Raw genomic sequence first — 22,411 nt, 5'->3', positions numbered from 1 at the left:
CCAAATATAATGTCAGTTATGGTAACTGATGTGGATACAAGCGAAGACAGGATGGCAGAGCTCGAAAAAAAGGTTAATATGCTCATGAAGGCGGTTGAAGAAAGGGATTTTGAGATCGCATTGTTGAAGAATCACATTGAAAGTCGTGACGCTGCTGAATCAAGTCACACACACACTATAAAAAATGCTAACAAAGGGAAAGCGATCATGCAAGAAAGTCAACCACAAAATTCCACCTTGATCGCATCATTGTCTGTCCAACAGCTGCAAGAGATGATTGCAAACTCCATCAAAACTCAATACGGTGGACCTGCTCAAACATTCTCTTTATATTCTAAGCCATATACAAAAAGGATTGACAATATGAGAATGCCACATGGATACCAGCCACCCAAGTTTCAACAGTTCGATGGAAAGGGCAATCCAAAACAACATGTTGCTCATTTCATCGAAACTTGTGAAACTGCTGGTACACGAGGAGATTTGTTAGTCAAGCAGTTTGTTCGAACCCTCAAAGGAAACGCCTTCGACTGGTACACCGACTTGGAGCCTGAATCCATTGATAGTTGGGAGCAGCTTGAAAGAGACTTTCTCAACCGTTTCTACAGTACCCGACGTATTGTTAGCATGATAGAGTTAACTGCAACCAAGCAGCGAAAAGGTGAGCCAGTCATTGACTATATTAATCGCTGGAGAGCATTAAGCCTCGACTGCAAAGATAGATTAACCGAACTATCAGCTGTTGAAATGTGCACTCAAGGAATGCATTGGGGACTCCTGTACATCTTGCAGGGAATAAAACCCCGTACCTTTGAAGAGTTAGCAACCAGAGCTCATGATATGGAGCTAAGTATTGCTAATAGAGGAAACAATGATCTTTTAGTCCCAGAAGTTAGAAAAGAAAAGAAAGAAGTGAAGAGCACCCAGAAGGCATTGAAGGGTGTTACCAAGGAGGCTATGGTCGTCAGTACGACCCCTTTGAAGCTTGTCTCAAAGGAAAAGAAAATGGAAAAACGCCAAGACGAAGGCGAAAAAAGACGTCCAACATTAAAAGAAAGGCAAGAAAAAGTTTATCCTTTTCCAGACTCTGATTTACCTGACATGTTAGACCAACTACTGGAAAAACAACTCATTCAACTCCCCGAATGTAAACGACCTGCAGAAATGGGGAGAGTAAACGATCCCAATTACTGCAAATATCATCGGGTCATCAGCCATCCCGTTGAAAAATGTTTTGTGTTGAAGGAGTTGATTCTAAAGTTAGCTCTAGACAAAAAAATCGAGCTAGAACTTGATGATGTGGCACAAACAAATCACGCCGCAGTAATCATACAGTCAGATAGTAGATTGTCTGCTATAGGGAGTCTAATCCAATTTGGATCGTTGGAGCCTGTTGTTATATATTCTTCACCGGAGGATTTACAAAATAACGACTTCCGGGCTGATGGTCCTAAGGAAGAAGAAAAACAAGTAGATAATGTTGAGGAGGGATGGACGCTGGTAACGCGTCGAAAGAAGCGCAAGCAAAGTTTTTCCCAAAAAGAATCTGGCGCGTACCGAACGTACAGGAGCAAGGGTAAGTCCCAGAGAAGAAACACAAGAAAGAACCCGAGAAAGTTTCTACCGATTATTGAAGAAAGTGAGGGACTTTCTCGACCACGACGACCGATAATTCTAAAGGACTTCTTCCCTAAAAACTTTCCAATGGAAATAGTCTCGTGTCATACTACTAGTACGACGGAGGAGGACGCTTGTCCATCAAATGCGATGGAGGAGACACCCAAGCCAGAGGATTTACTTCCTTTAGGCATAAATGATTTGTTAACACTATCGCGAGAAGTTAAGGATACAATCATCGAGATATTAAAAAATGATGATGTCTCGACTATTGTTACATCACCAGCGATGACGTATGATTCCTCTTGTATGTCGATATCATTCAGTGATGAAGATTTGCTACTTGGGTCAAAGCTCCATAATAGACCTTTATATGTGTCAGGGTTTGTTCGGGAGCAAAAGCTCAATCAAATTCTCATAGATAACGGTTCCGCCGTCAACATCCTACCCAAGTCAACAATGAATCAATTAGGTATCTCAGTAGAAGAGTTATCAAGTAGTAAACTGGTGATTCAAGGCTTTAATCAAGGAGCACAACGGGCAATAGGCACTGTTCGTTTGGAGGTCGTCATAGGGGATTTGCAGGCAAGCACAATATTCCATGTGATCGATTCGAGGACTACTTATAAAATGTTATTGGGACGTCCATGGATACATGAAAATGGAATAGTAACCTCCACGCTTCATCAATGCTTCAAATTTTATAAACAGGGAATTAAGAAGGTTGATGCTGACTCTAGGCCATTTACAAAAGCTGAGTCTCACTTTGCTGATGCAAAATTTTACACAAAAAGTGAAGACGTGAGTGAAATCATATCAACTGAAGTTCCAGTGACTAAGGGCACTTTTAAGAACGAGCAAGAAATGATCACAAGCAAGAAATCAAGTAAAGAGGATGCACTTAATAGTCAACAAAACGGTGAATTGACGACCGAAACTAAGTTAAGGGCGCCAGAAGCTGAAAAGATAGCAACCTTACAAAAGGAAGTCTCAAATCCCCCTGTTTTACGTTATATTCCTTTGTCCCGACGTAAGAAGGGAGAATCACCATTTACAGAATGTTCGAAAAACCTGACGGTCAAAAATACCGAGATATTAAAGGAAAATTTCACCGCGCCGCTTACCAAGATAGAGAAAGGAGAAGCGAAAAAAATTGAGAAAAAGGACTTACAAGCATACCTTCCAGAAAGACGAACAGTGGAGGGATTCGACCCAAAGGCATATAAGTTGATGGCAAAGGCGGGTTATGACTTTACAACTCGTACTGAGCTTAAAAGCGTGAAAATATTTGATGAAAGGCCTGAGCTTTCCCCTACTCAAAAGAAGCTTCAGAAACAAGGATATTCTATACCTAATTCCAGAGCTGGAATTGGATATCAGTCTTCTGAACCAGTCCGAATAACTGGTAAAGGAAAAGCAAAAGTTGCTAATACATGCCACATTACGGTTGAAGAAAGCAAAGATTCTGAAGAGGGCAAAAAAGTTAGAAGTCAAAGAAGTTCAGTTTTCGATCGCATTGCTTTTTCTGCTATACGTCCTTCAGTCTTCCAGAGGGTGAGTACATTGATAGCGAAAGACAGTAATCAAGTTTCAACCTGCAGCTCCACTCGACTTTCTGCCTTTCAAAGGCTAAACACAAGTGCAAAGAAAGTACGATCTATCAGCCTAACTCCGACCACAAGAAAATCTGCCTTCAAAAGGTTAAGCGTATCAGTAACACGAGACCAAAAGAAAGCCTCCATGTCCGTCTCAAACAAATCTAGCCTAGTGACAGGAGACGAGGAAATTCGTAGTGCATTTCCATCAAGAATGAAAAGAAAGATGTTCGTCTCAGTAAATACAGAGGGTTCATTGAAAGTAAAGCGACATGATGTTGTTTTTACTCGACCTGAAGATAATGAACCAGAAGATGAACCAGATGTGGCAGGTTGTTACCATGTTACAATAGAAGAGACATCTGATCATGATATATTTGAAGAGGATGCCGAAGCAGCTCCGTTATCACTTGAGGATGGGGGTCAATCAACGATTGACGAGTTAAAAGAAGTCAATCTTGGTACGAAAGAAGAACCTCGTCCAACCTTCATAAGCACCCAACTTTCTGACAATGATGAAAATGAGTATGTAAACTTACTCAAAGCATATAAAGACGTCTTTGCATGGTCATACAAGGAAATGCCTGGGCTCGATCCAAAGGTGGCCGTTCATCGCTTAGCAATCAAACCAGAGCATCGGCCGGTCAAGCAAGCCCAACGACGATTTCGACCAGAACTCATTTCTCAAATCGAGGAAGAGGTAAATAAGCTCATTGAGGCTGGATTTATTCGTGAAGTCAAGTACCCGACATGGATAGCTAATATTGTTCCCGTAAGGAAGAAGAACGGCCAACTACGTGTTTGTGTCGATTTTCGCGACCTAAATAACGCATGCCCAAAAGATGACTTTCCTTTGCCTATCATGGAAATCATGATAGATGCAACTGCAGGGCATGAAGCTTTATCTTTCATGGATGGGTCGTCAGGATATAATCAGATTAGAATGGCTCTAGAGGACGAGGAGAAAACAGCATTCCGAACTCCAAAAGGTATATACTGTTATAAGGTAATGCCTTTCGGATTGAAAAATGCAGGTGCTACATATCAGCACGCTATGCAAAGGATCTTTGATGATATGTTGCATAAACACGTTGAATGTTATGTTGACGATCTCGTAGTCAAGTCCAAGAAGAAATGCGATCACTTGAAAGACCTAAAACTGGTACTTGATCGCCTCAGAAAATATCAACTAAGAATGAACCCTCTCAAGTGTGCATTTGGTGTAACTTCAGGGAAGTTTTTGGGATTTATAGTGAGACATCGCGGCATCGAAGTTGATCACTCAAAAATTGATGCTATCCAGAAGATGCCAAGTCCGAAGAACCTGCACGAATTGAGACGATTGCAAGGTCGCTTGGCTTACATTAGAAGGTTTATATCTAATCTTGCAGGTCGATGTCAACCGTTCCAGAGACTAATGAGGAAGGATGCAGTCTTTGATTGGGACCAGTCATGCCAAAATGCATTTGATAGCATAAAGAAGTATCTGCTCAACCCTCCGGTCTTAAGTGCGCCTGCAACTGGAAAACCATTAATATTGTATATTGCGGCTCAAGAGACTTCACTCGGGGCATTACTTGCACAAGAAAATGATAAGGGTAAGGAATGCGCACTCTACTATCTAAGTAGAACTCTGACAGGAGCTGAATTAAATTATTCTCCAATTGAAAAAATGTGTCTCGCCCTCTTCTTTGCAATAGATAAACTGAGACATTATATGCAAGCCTTCACTATACACTTGGTGGCAAAAGCTGATCCTGTCAAATATATATTATCGAGGCCAGTCATCTCGGGACGCCTCGCGAAGTGGGCTATTATACTCCAACAATACGACATTGTATATATCCCCCAAAAAGCAGTAAAGGGCCAAGCATTAGCAGATTTCCTGGCTGATCATCCAGTTCCATCAAATTGGAAGTTATGTGACGACTTACCCGATGAGGAAGTATTGTTTGTTGAAAGCATGGAGCCTTGGATCATGTTCTTTGATGGTGCGGCACGAAGAAGTGGAGCTGGTGTTGGCATTGTCTTCATTTCTCCTGAGAAACATATGTTGCCATATAGCTTCACACTCGGTGAATTGTGTTCAAATAATGTTGCCGAGTACCAAGCCTTCATTATCGGTCTCCAAATGGCTTCAGAATTTGGGATAAAGTGCATAGAAATATTCGGCGATTCGAAGTTAATCATAAATCAGCTCTCTTATCAGTATGAGGTAAAACATCAAGACTTGAAGCCTTACTTTAGTTATGCTAGAAGATTGATGGACAGATTCGACAGCATAATATTGGAGCATATACCGAGATCAGAAAACAAGAAAGCTGATGCACTTGCAAATCTAGCCACTGCTTTAACAGTCTCGGAAGATATACCAATAAACATTTCCCTTTGCCAAAAATGGATTGTGCCTTCAATTGAAAGTCAATACGAAGAAGCTGATGTGATATCTGTATATGCAATTGATGAAGAAGATTGGCGCCAACCCATTATAGACTATTTGGAGCATGGAAAACTTCCCACCGATCCTCGACATAGAGCTGAAATACGTAGAAGAGCTGCGCGATTTATTTATTACAAAGACACACTTTACAGACGCTCATATGAGGGACTTCTACTGCGATGCCTAGGAAAAGAGGAATCGACAAAGGCCTTAGAGGAAGCTCATTCAGGTATTTGTGGTGCCCACCAGTCTGGTCCAAAGCTCCAATATCAGTTGAAAAGAATGGGTTACTATTGGCCTACCATGATCCACGATTCGATGCATTTTGCGAAGCATTGTGAGGCTTGTCAATTCCATGCAAATTTTATACATCAGCCACCAGAACCGCTCCATCCAACAATAGCTTCATGGCCTTTTGAAGCTTGGGGACTCGACCTGGTTGGACCTATCACGCCTAAATCAACGGCTGGTCATTCTTACATCCTTGCAGGAACTGATTATTTTTCTAAATGGGCTGAAGCCGTGCCATTAAGAGAAGCAAAGAAGGAAAACATTGTAAATTTCGTTCAGACACACATCATTTACAGATATGGTATTCCTCATCGCATCGTAACTGATAATGGAAGACAATTCGCTAACACTTTGATGGACAAGCTATGCGAAAAATTTAACTTCAAACAGTTCAAGTCTTCTATGTACAATGCTGCAGCAAATGGATTGGCAGAAGCATTCAACAAAACTTTGTGCAGTCTGCTTAAAAAGGTGGTCTCTAAGACAAAAAGAGATTGGCAAGAAAAGATTGGGGAAGCATTGTGGGCCTACAGAACTACCCATCGTACTCCTACGGGTGTTACACCCTATTCCTTAGTTTATGGCGTTGAAGCAGTACTCCCACTAGAAAGAGAAATTCCTTCCTTAAGAATGGCTATTCAAGAAGGGCTAACTACTGAAGACAATGCTAGATTACGCCTTGAAGAGTTGGAAGCACTTGACGAAAAGAGACTGGAAGCTCAACAAGCACTCGAATGTTATCAAGCACGAATCTCAAAAGCCTTTGACAAACAGGTAAGGCCCCGATCATTTCAAGTTGGTGACTTAGTGCTCGCAGTAAGAAGACCTATTATCACGACAAGGCATACGGGAAATAAGTTCACACCTAAATGGGACGGACCCTACATTGTCAAAGAAGTTTTCACGAATGGAGCATACAAAATCATTGATCAAGACGGATTACGAATTGGCCCAATCAACGGCAGATTTCTCAAGAAGTTTTATGCTTAATCCAGTTATGTAAACAAAAAAAAATTTATTATAATAATAAGTAAATAAATAAATTTTGAACTACGTCATGACTTGATCCCTATAGTATAAAAAGGGTACGTAGGCAGCTTAAAGTTCACTTTAAGTTCAGTCACATGTATTAAAAAAAAAAAAAGAGTCATGTTTCATTGTCTGCTCATATGAAAACACGGCAAAACAAATGTAAATGTGTGTATATATATATATGTATAAAATAAAAAAAAATTCCGTCTGCATTATAATTCAAAAAAAAAATCACATCTACAAGGTTTGCAGCAAAAGAAAAAGGGGGCAAAGGGGGGCATAAATCAAAGCCTCCACTTGAAGTTCTTGAATTCTTCTCGTGCAGCTTCCATGCTCTGGCGGACAGTAGCTAGTGCCTCAATCGCTTCCTCAGTAATAGCAGGGGTGCTTTCAAGGGTATTGACTTCATCCTGGAGCTTGGCAACTTCTAGTTCTTGTTGGTCTATGGCCTCCGCTTTTTCACAAGATAAGATCGACAGCTGTTCAGATTCAGCATTTATGCTCTGAAGTCTCTTCTCCAGTTCTTTCCTTTCTAAAGATAACTCTACGGTTCTTTCCTGAATAACTTTGGCATCTCCTCGTAATTGTTTCACCAAAGTCAAAGCTTCCTTGATGGCAGATGTCTTCTCATTTAATTGACGAGCTTTGTCCGTCGACGACAACTGTGCAGAATATGAAGATTGCACATCGTTAAAATTGTCTACCCTCTTAAGGTAACTATTTAGATACTCTTCAAGAGAAGTCAGGCCATCCGCATGAATCTTCTCAATCCCGGAGAGAACCGTCGCTATTTCTGGCCTAAGTCTAGGGATATATTCAAAAGGAGTTCGCATGATCTTATCTTGGATATCCTCCCACATACATAAGGCTGTTTTCTGAAAGAAATTTGAAACCACCTTTTCACCAACCCACTGAGAAGGTTCAGGGTTTCTCATAGTCTGTTTATTAGAAACGTCTAATGGTAATTCAGAAAACTTAAGGGGAGCATGTGCTGAGCTAACTTTTTGTAAAGATGCTTTAGGACATGCACCTTCTTTGGATGAAGGGTTCTCAAGGTCTTTTCCCCCCACTGTCATCTTGCCTCGACGAATCTCCTCGAGAAGAGCAGATGGGCGTAAGGATTGTTCAGTCGGTTTATTGACGGGAGTTCTCGAGGTACCAACTTCCTCAAATGCTGAATCAACTGCGTGAGGTCCCGTCAAAGATTCATCACTGTCTGGCTCTATAAGTCCTTCAAGATGATCGTTTAATGGTGACTGCAAAAGTAAACAATTAATAAGTCACTTAGGAAGAAGATGAACAAAACAAATAAAAACGTTAGAAGGGAAAACGTGCAAACCAGTGGTGGAACATCGGGAACTTCCAAAGCACTTAAACCCCTTCCGTCGGGATGATCACCTGATACCTTCGCTTTCTTCAAAGGTCTCTTCCAATGACGATCACTTTTGCTGCTATCACTCTCATCTTTACGCTCCTTTACCTCCTCCTCAAGATTAGGAGCCATCGCCTCAACCAATCGAATTTCTTTACCACCTAGGTTGCTCCCTCGGTTCTTCGGTAGTCTAGGTTGTGAAGGGGGAGGAATGGCACTACTCACCAAATGGTGTCTGTTATCCTCAAAATAGGTCTCGTGCTTCGTAGTCCACCAGTCTGTAAATCGCTGAGTCACATGCTTGCAAGGCTCTAATGAACGGGCGGGCAAGTATAGCTCGGATAAAGTGTTACGCCTCGTACATATTCTCCAGTGATATAATATATTATCCAGCGTGATCGCAGGTGACATACCCCCTATATCATTAGGAAGGTCCTGGTAAAAACCAAACTGTCGTCCAAATCGATATGGACTGTATGATGTTATGATCCAGGTATTTTCGCAACGAGAGGACAAGTAGCAAGAACGCATGCTTACGAAATATGACGTTTGCAGAAACGATGAATCATGGGTATCAACCATGCGTTCATGTTTACTTCTGTTCTGGAGGCTAGCGTGCCACTGAATTCTCGCACCATTATGGATCAATTCGCGTGCCTCATATTCGCCAAAATAAATAGACCCGCCTTCGCCTGAAAAGTTAGTCATCTTGGGCCCTCGAACTTCCGTGGGAAGTGGATAATGTGTGCCAAAATAATGAGCTAACCAGCCATGGACGTAATGCATGGGAAAGTGAAAGTCCATGCGTCCTATCGGATTGGAGGCTTTGGTTATCAAACCTAGCCCATGGTATATGTTCGCCAAAACTGGAACTGCAAGACTATAAATAGTGCCAGCGGCCATTAGGCTTGCAACCCTAAACACTCCAGGACGAAGAAACGATCCTTTCTGAGGAAATACAAAAAGGCATAACCAACAAGATAAGAAGGCAGCTAAATACGTTTCATCCTTCAAATCATCTCTGATCCCAAGTTCTGCGAATAACATGCTCTCCCTAGAAGACCACTCACGAGCTTGGATCTTCGAACCATCAGGGTTTTGAGTAGATTTGGAGCGCGACGCCTTCTTTTGCTTTCGCGTTGTTGGCTTATCATAGCTCTTAGATCCAAGATACCAGAATGAAATCCAAGAGCCAATAGTTACTTGAGAGTCATTCTTAGAAGAGGCCGAGCGATCATTCCTCTGCGTACAAACTATTGAGTAATACGCCTGGAAAAGATATTGACAGGTCGTCGGAAGACACTTCGTCTTATCCCGCGATGTGGAGGTCAATTCTTTAAAAGAAGGGATCCTTTCCTCGTAGAAATCTCCCTTAATGGGAAGACCCCCAAAGGACCATAAGTCCCACAAAGAAATGGATAACTCGCCTGCCATAGTATGAAGAGTATTAGTCGAAGGACACCATGCTTCACAAAATGCTCGAACAACATCACTGTTGCGGTCATAAGTGTATAAAGAAGCTGTTACGGCGCCATATAAACGAGTACTGTAAAGAAGTCGTGTATTTCGACCAACTACAAGCTCCAACCACTCCCAATAACAGTCAGTAAAGCAAAACTCTCCAGGGACCTTGGTCACAGTACCCCAACGTGTTTGGCCTTCAATTAAACGTTGTCCAAGAGTGAGAGCTCTACCAGAATTAGGAGCCTCATTGTGGATAGAAGATTGCAAGACCCATGCGCTTTTTCCCTCGGACAAGGGTACCTCCACGGATAACCTGGGAAGAACTGAGTTGTTGTCTAAGCGTGGCCAATGATCTGCAAAAGCGCCAGCCCACGGCTTCTCCACAATGAGACTAAGTCCATCTTCTCTGGGTTGATTTCTGTCAGAAAGTATTACGAGATGTCGAACTCCAGACAAGAATCGTTCCGTGAAGTAAACCATCGTCTGTAAAAGAAAATCATCACAAGCAAGTTAGTGTCGATGACATTGTCTTGGAACAAAGAGTATATGAAAACAAAGTCGACGAATCAATAGGGCGTCATGATAGAGTTGCATCGTCTATCACAAACAAACCCTAGGCGTCAAGAAAACAGCAGGGCGTCATGATAGAGTTGCATCGTCTACCATGAACAAACCCCAAGCGTCGAAGAATCAGTAGGGCGTCATGATAGAGTTGCATCGTCTATCACGAACAAACCCTAGGCGTCGAAGAAGCACCAGGGCGTCATGATAGAGTTGCATCGTCTATCACGAACAAACCCCAAGCGTCGAGGAATCAGTAGGGCGTCATGATAGAGTTGCATCGTCTATCACGAACAAACCCCAAGCGTCGAGGAATCAGTAGGGCGTCATGATAGAGTTGCATCGTCTATCACGAACAAACCCTAGGCATCGAGGAAACAGTAGGGCGTCATGATAGAGTTGCATCGTCTATCACGAACAAACCCCAAGCGTCGAGGGATCAGTAGGGCGTCATGATAGAGTTGCATCGTCTATCACGAACAAACCCCAGGCGTCGAGGAATCAGTAGGGCGTCATGATAAAGTTGCATCGTCTATCACGAACAAACCCCAGGCGTCGAGGGATCAGTAGGGCGTCATGATAGAGTTGCATCGTCTATCACGAACAAACCCTACGCATCGAGGAAACAGCAGGGCGTCATGATAGAGTTGCATCGTCTATCACGAACAAACCCCAAGCGTCGAAGAATCAGTAGGGCGTCATGATAGAGTTGCATCGTCTATCACGAACAAACCCTAGGCGTCGAAGAAGCACCAGGGCGTCATGATAGAGTTGCATCGTCTATCACGAACAAACCCCAAGCGTCGAGGAATCAGTAGGGCGTCATGATAGAGTTGCATCGTCTATCACGAACAAACCCCAAGCGTCGAGGAATCAGTAGGGCGTCATGATAGAGTTGCATCGTCTATCACGAACAAACCCTAGGCATCGAGGAAACAGTAGGGCGTCATGATAGAGTTGCATCGTCTATCACGAACAAACCCCAAGCGTCGAGGGATCAGTAGGGCGTCATGATAGAGTTGCATCGTCTATCACGAACAAACCCCAGGCGTCGAGGAATCAGTAGGGCGTCATGATAGAGTTGCATCGTCTATCACGAACAAACCCCAGGCGTCGAGGGATCAGTAGGGCGTCATGATAGAGTTGCATCGTCTATCACGAACAAACCCTACGCATCGAGGAAACAGCAGGGCGTCATGATAGAGTTGCATCGTCTATCACGAACAAACCCCAAGCGTCGAGGAATCAGTAGGGCGTCATGATAGAGTTGCATCGTCTATCACGAACAAACCTCAAGCGTCGAGGAAGCAGCAGGGCGTCATGATAGAGTTGCATCGTCTATCACAAACAAACCCTAGGCATCAAGGGATCAGTAGGGCGTCATGATAGAGTTGCATCGTCTATCACAAACAAACCCCAGGCGTCGAGGAATCAGTAGGGCGTCATGATAGAGTTGCATCGTCTATCATGAACAAACCCCAAAAGTTGACATTCATAGAAGCAGCGCATCAGGAGATCTAACTTCATATATACTTGCATGGGATCTCCATTTTTTTTTTCTTTTTTCTTTAAAAAAAAAAATTCGTTAATAGTAAACAAAAAAAATGGAACCAACCTTTGATAGAGCTTCTGGTTGGTGCAAACCTGAAAAAAAAAATATAGGTAAGTTGAAAAAAAAAAAAAAAAAAAGAGAAAGAAAAAGAAGGGATTAACAAACAAACAAATAAATAAATGAAAAGTCTTTCTTTTAGAAAAGGGTAAATATATATATATATATATATATATATATATATATATATATATATATATATATATATATATATATATATATATATATAGAAAACAAAGAAAAAAAAAGATAAAAAAAAATAAAAAGAATTATAAGTAAATAAATAATAGACTAAAAAAAAATGCCGAACAAAATGGAAAGTTAACAAAAAGGGAAGAAACTAATTTTAAAACAATAATGATAATAATAGCAATAAACATTTATGAAAAATAAAAAGTAAAAAAAAAAAAAAAAAAGAGAGAGAGAGAGAAGAAAGAGATTAAAAAAAAAGGGTTGAAAAAAAAAAGGGGGGGAATTTTTCTTTTAGAAATTATAAAAAAAAAAAAGAAAGAAAAAAAATACGTACAAAAAGAAAAAGAAAAAGAAAATTATAAATAGATACTTATTAAAATAAAATAAAATTAAAATAAAAAAAATAAAAAAAAAAAAAGAAGAAAGAAACACCTAGTCTGCCGCGCCCCCCCCCCCCCCCCCCCCTTCTCTTTCTTTTCTCCTTCTCTTAAGTCTTTTCTCTGCCACTTCTCCCTTTTTCTTCTTCTTCTTTTTTTTTCTCTCTTTCTTTCCCCTTTTTCATTTTTCTTTTTTTTTCTTCCTTCTCCTCTACGTCTCTGCACCTCTTCTTCTTCTTCCTTTCTCTTTTTTTTTTCTTCTTCTTTCTTTCGCCGCTGACTAACAGAGGACAGCCGGCGGAATTAAAAAAAAAAAAAAAAAAAAAAAAACCAAAAAAAAAAAAATCAACAATAAAAAAAAAAATGAAACAAAGAAAAACCTTTTTCTTCTTCCTCCCTCTTTGACAATAAATGATGTGAATGTTGTGCCTCTTTGCACCATAGCCTCACGTATTTATAGGGACTAAAAATAAATCATATCTAGGATTGTTGAGATTTAACATTTAAATTGTTGAGATTTAACATTTAAATTATTGAGATTTAATATTTAAATTGGTGAGATTTAACATTTAAATGGTTGAGATCTTCATCTAAAACATTTAAATTGTTGAGATCTTTATCTAAATCTTAAAAAAAAAAGTTTTCTTTTAAATCTTGGAGAAGTTTGAGATTTTATTTATTTATTTATCTTTTTCTTTTTTTTTTCTCTTCCGTTTTCTGGAAAATATGTATCTATATATTCTATACAAATAATAATAATTCAAAAGAGGAAGATATATACATATATATATTAAATTAAAAAAAAAAAAAAAAGAAGAAAGATTGTCATTCATATACACATTTTTATCTTTCTTATTTTTATTATTATTATTATTATTATTTTTCTTTCTTCTCTTTTCTTCTAAATATGTAGAAAATATAATAAAATAAATAAATAAATAAGTACTAATTTTACCATCCCATTTCTCTTTTACACAAAAAAAAAAAAAAAAACATTAGAGTCAATAATAATAATAAACAACTTACATCCATAAATTGACAATATTCCAATTTTATTACTTTTAAGCGTCAATTTTCCAATTACAATTTAAAAATAATGATAATAATAAATTAATTAATTAAATTTCACGTAGTGTTTTAATCACTCATATCCAAATGCATAGTGATTAATTTGACATTTTTTATGGGAGCCAAAATCAAGAACAAATCGCTTGTATTTTTGATCTCAGATTATTGTTTTCGAAATTCATCCACTCATGCAGGTGTACGAATCTCGAAAAGGGGGCATTTGTTGAGCAATAAATTTTGGCCAATTAAATTATGCCACGTCATCACAATAAATATTGTGATAATCATAATTTGATTGGGTTTGGATAATGAAGCTTTCTTGTACCTGATCTAATTAAGCCCTAAATATAAATTAGGGTAAGAAATAATGGACCAAGCCCGTCAAACAATTGGGCCCGGACACGAACCCAACAAGCAAATGGGCCCAAGCCCAGAGTGTCAGGTGGGCTCAAGCCCAAGCCCAATAAGCAAATGGGCTAAGCCTAAGCCTAACAAACAAACAGGCCCAAGCCCACTTAAAGCCCATAAAATTTCTCTATAAATAGAGACATCTACCATTCATTTGAGGGGACCTTTGATTGAAGAGAAGAATCGAAGCTCTGAAGAATTGAAGACAAAAACTTCTGAAGACTCTCAAGACGCGCAAGTTATCATCAACCTCAAAATCAACCTTCTGAAAGATCGAAGACTTGGAAGATCAAACTTTCCTTGAATTCCAGAAGATTGAAGCTTGAATTGACTTGTAGTTACGACTTCTTGAAGATCAAAGACCACGAAGTTCTAAATTTTACTTTTTTGTATCCGAGAGAAAGAATCAAAGGAGTAAATATTAGAGATTGTATCCTAAATACATAAATCAATACAAAGTTCGATTCCACGAATTAAATTTCTCCTGAAATCTCGTGCGAACAGTAACAAACCAATAAACTATTCACAGCCCGTGTAACAAAGCCAATTAAATTAGCGATTTTTTAAATATTCCAAATTTGCTTTTTCGCCTTTCTTCTTTTCCCCATTGCGATTCTTTCATCGTCTTCCTCTTCGTTGTGATTCATCGTCTTTCTTCTTTTCTTATTCTTTTTTTTTTTGTTGCAATTTCTTTCCAACGTCTTTCTTCTTTTCTGATTCATTTTTTACATCATTTAAATTTGGGTAACCAAATCTAAACGACAATGTACAAAAAAAATAGTAAAATCTAAAAGATTGTGTATAAATAATTATGAAAAAGAATCATTTAGATTGGAGTAGCTAAATGTAAACGATCGTGTAAAAAAAATCATCAGGTAGACAAAGAATTAAAAAATCGTTTAGCCAAAAATAAACGATCGTGTAGAAAAGAATAAATGATCATGTAGCAAAAGAATTAAAAAAAATTTGTTTAGCCAAACCTAAACGATCGTGTAACCAAATTTTGAAAAAAAAAATCATTTACATTTGCATCAAAACCTAAACGATCGTGTAACCAAATTTTGAAGAAAAAAAATCGTTTAGATTTGGGTCCAAACCTAAGACCCAAATCTAAACGATCGGCTAACCAAATTTAAACGTAACCAAATTAACAAAATTAAACAATAGAATTAAAAAAATAAAAAAATAAATTTTAGTCATATCTAAATGATTGTGCACCAAACAATAACCAAATCTAAACGATGGTGTAGCAAATATATTACACGCGCGTTGTTGACTGGGCATTTTTGGTATTTTGCAAGGTGTGCCTCTAGATTTTTTCTGTTTTTGGAATTGTTCTATACAATGTAAATATTTTGTGGCTTTGTTATATTTTTGAAAAGACCCTTAAAAAAACTAAAACTAAAACTAAAAGTAAAATTTTAATAATTTTTTAAGAAAGAAAAATAAAATTGTATATCTTTTCTAATCTTTACAAAATTTAAATAATACAAAAACAATAAAATTAAAAAAATGAAGACAAATGGATGTTATGAAGAGGAGTTATGGGGTTGAAATAGGATATCCTAATTCCCCTCTTATGCTAACCCTCCTCTCAAGCAAGGCAAGGAGTGATGATTATGATAACTCTAATACTTGATAAGCGCCTTTCCCAAACGGTCCTAAAAGAACATTGTTATGGGTGTAATAATAGAAAAAAGTTTTTTCCTTAGGCGAAAATACCCCTTGACCTCAACGACCCTGTATTTGACTTCCTTTTTGGACTTCATCAAGTTTCTCCATTTCAACAAAACCAAAAAAGCAAACCCAAAGCTATCTAGAAAAGCACAAACCCAAAGCTAGCAAAAGAAGCACAAACCCCAAACGCATCTCTTCTTCTTCCTTTTGCTTCTTCTTCCCAAAATCCCCAATACAATTCCTCCAAGTAATCCGATACCCATTCCTCAATCTTCAATCTTCAATCTTCAATCTTCAATCCTCAATCCTCAATCCGCCACAATCCACCTTCAATGGACGAGTAAGCTCTAATCTCTCTCTTCCATTTTCACATTCTTCATTTTCTTTCCTTTTTCATCTCATTTTCCCTTTTTAACCAGATCCGAAGCATACCCAAAAGACCATTTCAATGGCCGGAGCAGAAGAGAAGAAATCCAGCGCACATCCTCTTCCTCATCGTCGACCACCAGCGTCCACGTTACAGCGTTGGACGGTCTCGTCAACGTCAATTCCCTTTTCACAATCGCTGTTTTTGTAGGACTTTCGCTGACCACACCAGGGCAGCATAGTCTTGAGAATTCCTCTGTTTGTGATGCCGGCATTGACGTTGCACGGAAGCTTCTGGTGTTTGAGGTTGTTTCGTTTAGCTTTTTTCTGTTCTCGTCTCTTGTAGCGCAGGGTTTGAAGCTTGCGATTAATCTTTTAAATAGTAAAGATGTGGATGAGGCGTTTAGGGCTCATATCAACTTGAAGGTTTTGAGATTGGGGATGTTGGCTTCTGCTATTGGATCTGTTATGGGATGCTTGTTTCTGATGCTGTCAATGGTGGATGTTATTCAAATTCGGCTTGGGATGTTGTCTTGTGGAAGTAAGTCTGCTGTTCATGCTGTGGCTGCTCTTCTTGTTCTTGTTTCCTCTGCTCTTTTGGTCTATATTTCTACTGCTATATATGCTTTTCTGCATTGATTCATTCATGCTGAAGATGATGATCAGCGTGATTTTTATATATATAAATATAGAACAAATTGCAAAAACCACCCTGAAGTATGATTATAGTCGGTAGCTTCTCAAATTTCTACCGATGTTAAAATTGGACCCTCAAACTTATTATAGTCTTAGAAATCGGAACCTCAAATGATAAAATTTAAACTCTAATTATGTAAGTTTGAGTTTACAATTTTGACACTTTTATAAGTTTGAGGAGCTCGATTTTTATCGTTGAAAATTTGAGGGTGTAATTGTAACTACAACCATACTTTAGGAATGGTGTTTGCAATTTGTCCCATAGATATATATATGCTTCACTTGTGAGATGTCTGTCTCTATGTTGGTTTTCCACGCCCTTGACTTCCAAACTTATACCATTTTTATAGTTTCAACAATTATGTAATTTGAGGGTAGAATTCTAACGGTTGTATAAGTTGAGGACATGCTTCACTCTTGAGGTTTGGACTTCTATTGTACTATTTAGCTTACCTATCCATTTAAGTTTTTGGAGTTTAAATGTGATAACTCCTAATTTAAACTTTTGGATTCCTACGTTCAAAGGCTTAGAATGTCCAACTTAAATTAAGCTTTGGGATTTCTATTTCACATGGTTGCGAGTTTGTATACTGTTATGAGAATTGAGAAATGAGAATGGCCCTCTTCATACATTGTCTACATTTTTAGTGTGTGGCTTTACTTGGACTTCTATTTGATATGCATCATGCCAATAGAGTTGTTATGTTTGTACGTAAGATTTTATCCATTTGTAACTAATGTGAGTATCTTCTGCCTATTTTATTGAAGTGTTACTAAGAATGTATTAATAATTAGCTAGAAAGTTTGTTATTTTATTTGGTTATAGGAGTGGAAAATGAGGAAGTCGGACATTTTAGTTAGTGAATTAGGACTTGAGATATGTCTCTAAAGGAAAAGGTCCAACTATACCTTTAATTGAAAAAAATAGTACATTTGAACCAAGTCATTGTAAGGTATTGTCTTTTAGAAGCTTAGTGAATAGTATCATCTTTTAGAATTCAACATCAGGAAGTGTTTTCACACGATCCATCAACATCGTTTGATCTCATTGTTCAAGAGAGAATGTTGTGAGAAGTAGAAAGGAAGAATGCATTCTTTGACAATAATTTATATACTTCTTAAATACAAAGATTGAATTCTTAGTCAAATTTCATGTTTCAAAAATTATTTGTTTCCATCTTAAAAAATTTAACTTAGGCAGATACAAAACATAAGATTTAGAGTTAAAAAAACGTTATTTATAAACTTAATTTTCAAAAACTAAAAACTCAAAACCAAAAAATTAACAATAGCTTCTTCTAGTCCAAGAACAAACTATGTACTTCCAAAGCAAGAAAGCTGTCCATTAATTTAAGCTCATTCTTGTTTTTTTCTTTGATTCCCCCTTGCTTAAGCAATCATCTCCCAACCCTTCCCTTTCAACATCAAGTAATTTGCATTAGGAACAGTGAGTGATTAGATTATTCTCTAATCTAAATATACTATTTGAAGATGAGGAATGCAAGTCACAGAGAAAACAAAAGATATTTCCTTTTAGGTTACACATTCTAGTAAGGTTGTTGTATGTATTATATTAGGAAAAAATACCACTAAAAACTTTGATTTGATTTTTACTTGTTTCCTTTGGTTTACACGTAAGGGGCTTATAGTTATCATTATCAAGTTCATGAATACTTTTTTGTAGAAATGATTGTAAATAACAAAACTGTTAAAAATAATTATTAGATGTAGTATAAAAAAATTATTCTATTAACGATAGACTTTTAGCTCCTAATAGACACTCAAAATTTGAAATTTTTTATATTTTGTAAATATTTGAATTCAATACGCTTTATTTGAAAATGTCCCTATTCTTTTTTAGGTATGGTTTTACCATTATGTTGCTTTACTTTATACAAACTTATAGTTACGGTTCTAAGTTTTGTTTGAAGTTTCGAGACTAGAAATTTTAGTAGTGGAAAATTTTCGATTTTCTCTCTATTTCTTGAAATTTCTCAAAATTTTTGAGGTTTTCTTCAAAATTTCTAACATTTCCATAAAGTTAGGAATTCAATATTTTCGATCAACATTGATATCTCATCCTTGCTTATAATAAACACTACGTTGAGTTGTTTATGTTGTTATTCACTTTCTTGATCACCTCTTCAAGATTCATTCATCACTGTCATCTTTTCAATATGTACTTGTGTCATCTTGTGCAAATTAACTGTCATCAAATCCTCATCTCATCAGTCTTCGTCGCAACCTAAGGTGATCGATCTACTCTGACTCGATTTTGGCTTCGTATCATTTTTATTTTTTTAAATTAAAGCAAAATTTTCCTCAATTTCTTACTATTGCATTTTTACCCAAATTCAAAAAACATTAACTTTTTTCTTTTTTCTTTCTAGTTTTCAAAATCGTTTTTAAAAATATTGTTGACAGTAATAACAAAGTAATAATTTTATATGTGTTAGAAGACATTAATAAACTTAATTTTTAAAAACAAAAAAAAAAAAAAATCAAATGATTATAAAAAAAATCACAACCCTATCTAACCTATTTGTTTCTTAGAGATAAACATACAATTTTATGTCACCTATTATACATTAATCTAAAGCATGGAATTGCACACTCGATCATTGGTTTTCAATCAATAACAAGATAATCTACAAATCAAGAGTAAAACTCATAGACAAGAAATATCAACTATACTATCAATATACTCCAAAATACAGCGAGTTCCAACAAAATCCTCAAAACTAGAAAGAACAAACATCTTATCTTTCCATATTGGTGAAAAAGATAGAGACTTACATCATTTCTACTTGATTACAAATATAAGATGAAATAAAACCTAAAACCTAAAACTTATTGAATCGAGTTGGAACTAGATTTTGGACCATTTATGAGACTAAACTAAATGGTTAAAAATCCTAAAATTTAGAGTTTAGATTGTAATAAATTTATTAAGTATAAAAATTAAAATTTTAGGACTAAATTTGAGATATATTGAAAGTACAAGAATTAAAATCAAATAAGCTTTAATGTATAACGATCATATATAATTATTTTAAAATAAAGAGTTACGAGATTTAAACCTCTAACTCCAAATCATTATGGGTGGACGTTAGACTCCCTAATATTTAGCTAAATATTATGTGTGGGAGATCCTAATTTTAGGAAATTATATTGTATGGGAGAGGGGTGTACCATTTGATGTTGCTTCCAAGAAAATAACATGTCTTTCCAAGTCTTTGTGTTTGTAATCAATTATAATACGTTATATATCTTTATTGACTAAAAGTCTTTTTATTATAGTATATGGTATTTCTTCTTAAGCATGACACATAAATTAATTGAACTAATTTCTATAAATAGATAATTGAATTGGGCTCCCCACTTTAATTAATTTTTGATTATGTAAATAATTAAAAACGAATCATGAAAAGAAGATGATGATTCTATAAAGAACTTGTACTACTAATACTACTAATGCAGCTTGCTTGATTGTGTTAAGACTTTTGCAGCAATATCCACCTCCTACCTTCCTACCTACCTACCCATATGCAATATTAAAAAGAAAATGTTGGAGTCAAATGGTTGGTGGTGGTTGTTGTTGATATCGAAATTGAAACTTGGTAGCAACTGTGTGTTAAAGCCTAAATAGATTAGACATGATTTTGTGTTTTTAATGTTGGGCCATACAAACATCTTCTTTTTAGAGTGATCTGAAGGGCAGATAGATAAAGGGGCCAGGGGGCACATTTATGACTTTGTTTCTATACGTTTTCCTTATTTGTATTTTATGTTTACAAGGTTGTGTATATGAAAATATAAAGTGGAATAAAAAGTCAGAGGAAACAACTTTTCCTACCATAGCATTGAGTCTAACCCCACAATTTTAATTCAATTTTACTTTTCTCTCCTACCAAAATAAAATTAGATCCAATCACCTTTCATTATATATTTAGGTGAACATTATATTTATAATACTTTTATAATCTAATATTATATAGTTATCAAATTTAAATCACAAGCTTGGTTTTTTTTTTAAAAAAAGTTATTTACTAATAAATCTCTAAACTTCGATTTTCAATGTCTAATAATCTAAATATTATAATCTAATAAAATAGGTGAAAATATATATATATTTAAATATAACAAAAATTTGAAACTATTTAGTAGTAATTTTATACGTAATTTTTTTTCATTTTTTTTCTTCATAAAACTGTAATTGTTTCATTTTAAATATGATCAAAATTCTAAAAACATGATAGTGTTTCTAAATTTTACTTTTTAAAAATTTAATAATTTTGTAAACCCATCCTATGAGATTAAGTTTAGACAAAGAAAACATAATTAAACATATAGTGATGGTTGTTTATATGATTTAATTTTCAAAAACTAAATAATAAAAAACTTACCTTTTTTTTTTTTTAATATTATCATTGATTTTGTTAATTTATATAGCATCTATAGAGTATGAATTCAAGAAATATTAGCTGAACCATAATTAACATAACATTTTTGTTTAAAGAATGTCACCCTACAATTGTTAGATTAAAAAGAAATAGTGATTTGTTACAAATTTTCACATTAATATAAATATATATATATATATATATATATATATATATATATATATATATATATATATATATATATATATTTCTCTCTTTAATGTAAGTAGGTGTTTCCATTATTTCTATTTTTGTATCAAATTTACAACCACCACCCAATTTAAGGGTGTAGGGCATGGGGCACAATCATCCTATACCCTTCCCCCAATTTTTTCAATACCAAAATATAAATTTTTATGGTTTTATCTAAAAGTATATTGTCTCCTCACCTTTTTGCTTCCTAATTAAATAACACACCAAATTATTGTTGTTTACTAACTGTAACTGGTACAAGGTGAACTTCTACACTAGTAATAAGAATACCCGATTCTAATTAAACAAATTGGTGAGCAACTCCATAAAAGTTAAAGAGATTTTACTTAAAAAGGTTTATCAAAGATCGAGAATTTTAAACTATCCATAGTGTAATTGATCAAACTCGATTGAAAGTCTTAAACATGCATTCTAACACAAGAAAAGTATAAAACTTGAGAGATAAAACACTATGAGAAACTTCATTTAAATTCAACTTTTGTACCGTGGAATTACAACTCCATTTAATCTAATTAAAATGATACCATTAAAGGACTAATCTTTCACTAATTTGTGTAGGTTCATTAAAATCATTCAACAACCCTCTTACATGTACATTTAAATAAGTACATAATTCATTAAACATACGAACCGATACGAATTCTTAAATTTATTATTGCTTTTGGATGAAAATTTGTCTTTTAATGCATGAAAGAATGCAAATATTCAACTTTATTGGGAATCTTCGCTTCGAAAGTAACTCATTTAATGTTAAATTAGCTAATCATTCCCAACTATTTGCTTGGTATGTTTTCATTATTAATTTTAAGTTAACTTACAAATTTAATCTATAAACTTTGTTGATTGAAGTTTAATTTAGATCCTATCTCATAATTAAAGAATATCAATTACATAAAAAAATATGTGCCTTTAGAAAATGAAAAAAAAAAAAAAAAAAAAAAACTTAAGTGCAACTCATTGACTTTAAAACATAATCTTTCCATCTTTCTCT

The 22,411-nt window shown here is 36.1% G+C and overlaps 1 protein-coding gene across 1 annotated transcript; it reads left to right on the top strand.

Moving 5' to 3' along the window:
• Positions 1-15,805: 15,805 nt before the first annotated feature.
• LOC103492593 (uncharacterized) lies at positions 15,806-17,404 on the top strand. The gene is made up of 2 exons (XM_008453024.2): positions 15,806-16,043; positions 16,123-17,404. The coding sequence occupies exons 1-2, from the start codon at positions 16,036-16,038 to the stop codon at positions 16,706-16,708; spliced, it is 594 nt and encodes a 197-aa protein (XP_008451246.1). The 5' UTR covers positions 15,806-16,035; the 3' UTR covers positions 16,709-17,404.
• Positions 17,405-22,411: the final 5,007 nt, after the last annotated feature.

Source organism: Cucumis melo, chromosome 1, assembly GCF_025177605.1.
Source record: "Cucumis melo cultivar AY chromosome 1, USDA_Cmelo_AY_1.0, whole genome shotgun sequence".
NCBI classification, from domain to species: Eukaryota; Viridiplantae; Streptophyta; class Magnoliopsida; order Cucurbitales; family Cucurbitaceae; genus Cucumis; species Cucumis melo.
Note: the sequence above shows the minus strand (reverse complement) of the source record. Positions and strands in the feature narration are given on the sequence as shown.